Raw genomic sequence first — 5,360 nt, 5'->3', positions numbered from 1 at the left:
ATGCAGCCAAGGCTGAGCACCATTGCTCTAATTTGCAAGGTCTTCAAGGTCATCTCCTTTGCAACTCAAAGTGCAGTTCACAAACCACCAGCACTGCCATCATCGGGATGCTTGTTACAAATGTAGAATCACAGGTTTTTCCCCAGTCTACTAAATCAGAATCCATATTTTAACAGGATTCTCCACACAATTCAGATGCACTCTAACATTTGGGAAGCACTGAATTCCCACTAGAATCATCTGAAAAGCTTGTTAAAAATAAGACTATCTGGCTTCTCCTCAGAAGTACGAAATTTCAATCACTGGGAAAGGCTGGGAATCAGAATTTTATGTATTTTTGTGTAGCCACAAGGGTTTGGAGTGTGGGAATCACTAGGCCAGTGTATATATCCCTTCAGCTGCCCAGCCTCTGCCTAACCTTCCAATTTTTTGAAAATCAGACATGTAACAGATTCAGGTTTTTATTTTTCCATCATGCATGCAAGCTTACAACTATTTATACAGTTCAGGAACACAGAAATAATTGCATTATTACCAGGGTGTCAAATTATGAAGTATGACAACCAGTTACTGATTACTTTTGGGAGGCTATTTTCACAGAACATAGCAACAATTTCCAAATTATACTTCCAAGACCAGGACAAGCTGATAACAATCATAACAGTCACACAAAGTCTTCATGTTACGTAGGAAAAAAAGACTGATATTCTGGTGAAGGGTCTCAATTCAGTACCTTATCATATCAGAGTCTTTGCAAGTGTTTACAACAGAGCAGGCTCTCTCTCCTTTTGTGGATGCAGGGGAAAGGGAGCATCCCCTTGTCTCTTTTTGAGACTCCTTGTTAATTCTGAAGACTTTGATTTCTAAGGCCCATCTCCGGAACTTCATTAGTTAACATTAAAAGGAAAAAGTAGACTTGATGTGATGATAGCACACCCCACCACTATCACCATCAAAAGAGAATACCAATCTCCCAAAGTAGTTACATTGCATTGGTACAGTGTCTTGGACTTTCAATAAACAATACAAGTGGGAAGAGGGAGATACAGATGAAACCAAATCAATCATAATTGGTAACTGATGCAGCTAGGTGATGGGCACATGGGGCCCAGGGACCATCTTCTCCACTTCTGTGTATGTCTGAAAATGTGCATAATAAAGAGCAAAAAAGTTTAAAACAAAACAAAAAACGTAATAGCAGACTTGTACAGCTCTATTTTCCCATTTGGGGAAAATGGTAAGATTTTAGAGGCAAAATAAGCAGCATATAGCATTAATCTTCCACCTAAACAAGGCCACACCTAGAACAAAAGAGAAAGCATCCAAAGTAACATTATTCTAGTTTTCTGTGACTTATAAAATGTAGGAATTATGAAACAGAGATTGGACAAATCTTTGGGCACACCCTCATCTAGGCATCATTTGCCCATAACCCCTTTAATTCTCCCTTCCCAGCCCTGGGGAGGGTCCCTCCCATCCTCTCCATCACTAAGAGCTAGGCATGCTCTCCCTGCAGCTCCTCCAGCCATTTCTGTCTGCTTTTCCAGGCCCACTCCATACCAGACTCATGCCTGCTCTATGTTTTTGCTCCGATTCCCCTGTCTAGCACACCCTAGCTACAACTTTCAGTCAAGGTCTCCCTTTCTGGAACTTAGAATGAGGTCTTCCATAAGGAAAGGGAAGTCAGAGGGAGGAGAGGTATAGATACAATCCTTCTCCCCACCCTCAAGGATGAGGGGGGAAAGAGGGCCCAGTTCAGCTTTCACATCCACTAGAAAAAGCTGGAGATCCAGAACAGATTCTGCCCATCCCTATGCCCCAGGATACCCTTGGGACCCTCCCCCATACTGGAGATTAAAGCCTACTCCTGTGGATATTTGAAGGTAAAAGCAAAGAGAGCAAAGGACTATTGAGAGTGGAAAAGCTGGATACTGAGGATCCAGGTGGCCAGAGGCACTTGGATCTTAAGGAGCATTTAAAAAAAAAAAAAAAAAAACCCTCAAAACAAGAGTAAACACTAATCCACAACACAATGCTGCCCTTGGATTTATAATCGAGCAGAGGCATAGGCAGGAAAAGGATTTTCAACTTCAGAATTGTAGAGTGAGCCCAGGAGAAAGGACCAGGGTCTGTTCACAGATCCACTTGCCTTCTGGTTCCCTCTAATCTTTCAGCCTAGTATATGAATGCCCATAGCAAGTCCCTATCTGTATGTAGAAAACTATTATTTTTCAGTTGTTTTGTTTTCTCTGAGTCATAGTACTATTCAAACAAACAAACAAAAAAAAAGGAAGGTGGCAGGGGAGGGAGGGAGGGAATAAGAAAGGGATGGAGGAAAGAGAGCCAAGTAAGAAGTGTGTGAGATGAAGTCAAGCAGGTAGAGACCCACAGATCATAAATACCTCTTCCCAGCACCCCTCTATGGCACTCTGGTCATGTCTTAAGAGGGGATAAGGGAAGTTGACAAAGGTACCTAAATTCTCTATAGGTCCAATCCCCACCCTCACCTGAAGCCACAGCATAGTGACAGTGAGCACATGTCCACACATATCAGCCCACCCTTCAGTCTAGCAGCCAATAGGGTTCCTGGAAGGCTGGGGAGGGTAGGTGTGTGTCTCATGCACTGGCGGGGGGCCTGAGTCCACTGGCAGTTCTTGAGGTCCTTGTTGACCAGGAAACCGACTGGAGCCGACAGCAACCTAGACAAAACTCAATGGCCTGACAGTAAGGGGACATGGCATAGAGTGGGCCTTGATGAAGGTTCACCAGTAGGAGGGCCAAGAGGCAAGAAGAGACTCATGATGGCACAGAACACATGACATACTGTTTCTTGCTTTTAGCCAAATGCAAGCCCAGCAGTCAAGTGCCATTCTGCTGGATGTCCACCAGGGTGGGTAGCATGGACTCCAGGACAAAGCCAGAGATAAAGGAGGTGACACCTTGGCTGGTGACCCCAGGCCCATGAGACAGTAAGTTCTGGCTGATGGCCAATACCATGTGCACTGGCTTCATTTTGCAGTGGCAACAGAAATGCTTGCCATAGATGACATGCTTGGCCAGCATGAACACGAAGTCCAGCAACTCACTGGGCCTGAAGTAGCAGGGCTTGAGGATGCAGTGGTCCTCCTGGAGGATGACCCATGAGTGTCCATGTTAAAGACAAGCGGGAAAAAGCCAGAGCCAAGAACAGGGTCCAGGCAATGTAGACAAAGGCAGCACACATCTGAAGTATTTGTTTAACATATAAACAGTAGGGGTGAGATCACATAACATGTGACACTAATGTAAAAAAGGCGGCCATGGGGAGGCAAAAGAACATGATCATAAATGCCATATTCTTGTAGCTAAAGTCCTAAAGGGGCTACAGTGCACAGAGGCCAACATGAAAAGAACGCAGAGAGCCAAACACACATGTAGTCAGCCACGAACGGTCCAGCAGGAGGTAGTAGAGACTTGTGCAGAATCAGTTGGACTGGTTTACCCCAGGCTTGGGGGTCTCCACTGGCCGCTTTGCTGGACCTTGCCTGCCCTCCTTTCCTTTTCCTTTCTCTCCACGGGCCCCTTCACTCAAAAGGTAGAACTGCAGGGGATTGGGCCACAGTTCCTCGTTGATTATCTCCACAATCTTGTCAGACTCAATTGAGCTGTGGTTTGAAAACCACCCAAAGAAGCTGCGGTTGTTTTCTGGGTTTCCTTGGCTTAGGGACTGGAGATCATGCCCAGGTAGCCACTGGATTGGAGTAGAACGACTCACCACCTGACCCGAAGGGCCACACCCATATTCCTTGATGAGCACCTTATTTTGGAAATAGGGGTTGCGGCCGAAGTAAAACTTTATTTTGTAGCCCAATCTGGCGAGGCCAAGCTCTTCCACCTCCAAGCTGTTCAAGTAGGTGAGTACCTCTTTATCCTGGCTGTTCAGAAAGGATGATAGCTGGGGGTGGTTCTGAAAAGCTTGCCCCCAGAAGCCGGGAATACTCTGGATGAGGAGGTTCCTGCGCTCTAAGTGGTGCAATCGCAACTGCCCAAACTTGCGCGAGAGCCGAAGGTAGGCCCTGTCTGCCTGGGCATTCATGGTCTCCAGCTTCAGCTGGACGGTCTCCAGAGTATCCATGCTGCCTTCTGTGGCAAGGGGCCCTGACCCTGCATCGTTGTCGACTCTATTTTCCTCTCCCGCAGAGAGGGAGGTACCCTCCCCCGCCGTCCCTTTCTTCAGCTTCCCACAGGCCACAGCCTGAGGCCCCCTCCCCACTGCACTACAGGTCTCTGGGGCCTTCTTCCCAGCAGGGCCACGCCGACTTCCAACGCGGGGGGCATTTTTCGGCCTTCCCACGGTCCCTGCAGTTCCCACGAAGACAGTGTCTGCTGTCAGGCGCTCCGAGAGACATGGGGTTTTCCCCGGCCCAGGCCTAGTCGCGGCCTGCCCGCGGTCCCCCGCGGCTCGGGCCCGGAGCGCGAGGCCACAGTCCAGGGGGAGCCGACAGGCAGCCTCGTCCCCCAGCTGGAGGGGCGGCGCGGGCGCAGCGGTTTCCAGGCCACCCCAACCCGCGCCAGCCTGCACCTGTGCCGCCTTGGTCTCCTCCCCGAGCCTCTGGCACTGTGGTGGGTCCGGGTCGCGCGGGGTCTCGTCACGAGCAACGCGGACTCGGGTTTTGGCGCGGCCTTTGCCCCGGCTTTTGGCGCGGGAGGACTTTCGACCCCGACTTCGGCCGCTCATGGTGGTGGCGGTCGCGGCTTCAAAGCCACGCTCCGACCCTTCGGCTCCTGGCGCCAGCTCGCTGTGCTTACCGAGCGGGCCTCTCCATGGCAACCGTCCACGTCACGACTGTACGACTGTACCGTCGCGCGAGGACGGGCGGCGCCCGGTGATTGGCTCCGCCGCCGCAGCTGCGCACCAGACGACCCCCGCCCCCACCCCGTCTCTCGCTGACTCGCCGGCGCCGCGGGGGAGTTTTCTCTGACTTTGGCCTGGCTTGTGCTGCCCTTTTGTCTCCCCCCATTGATCTCAGTTGTGCCCTCGGGGTCTCAATGAGCTCATCGACTCTTATACAAGATAACCTTAAGAAAGCCATGACGACCTGGCCCCCCATCATCTATTTTCTAAAATAAACATCTTCAGTTATCTCTTGTGACATTGATCATGATGAAACTGCTATTGGCCTCTGTGTCTCATCTTTGAACGCCTTTCCTAAGGGATTTGCTCTGGTACCTTAACTCCAGGGAAGGTAAAGGTGGGTGCTATAATGCCAGGCCCTGAAGTGATTTGATACGTGGTGGGATGTTAGTAAAAACTATTAAAATAATAGCAACTAGTATTATGAGTATCATATGTGCCAGGCACTTTACTAAGTGCTTTATAT

The 5,360-nt window shown here is 49.4% G+C and overlaps 1 protein-coding gene across 1 annotated transcript; it reads right to left on the bottom strand.

Annotated features, from left to right (window-relative positions):
* Window positions 1–459: 459 nt before the first annotated feature.
* TSPYL5 (TSPY like 5) lies at window positions 460–4,782 on the bottom strand. Its single transcript, XM_069466191.1, has 2 exons — window positions 2,508–4,782; window positions 460–1,301 (listed from the first exon to the last, which is right to left on the bottom strand). Exon 1 carries the CDS (start codon window positions 4,715–4,717, stop codon window positions 3,464–3,466), a length of 1,254 nt encoding a protein of 417 aa, XP_069322292.1. The 5' UTR covers window positions 4,718–4,782; the 3' UTR covers window positions 460–1,301; window positions 2,508–3,463.
* Between the last annotated feature and the right edge of the window lie 578 nt (window positions 4,783–5,360).

This window comes from Eulemur rufifrons, chromosome 3 (genome assembly GCF_041146395.1).
Source record: "Eulemur rufifrons isolate Redbay chromosome 3, OSU_ERuf_1, whole genome shotgun sequence".
Lineage (NCBI taxonomy): Eukaryota > Metazoa > Chordata > Mammalia > Primates > Lemuridae > Eulemur > Eulemur rufifrons.
The sequence above is the reverse complement of the archived record's forward strand: the minus strand, read 5'-3'. Positions and strand labels throughout refer to the sequence as shown.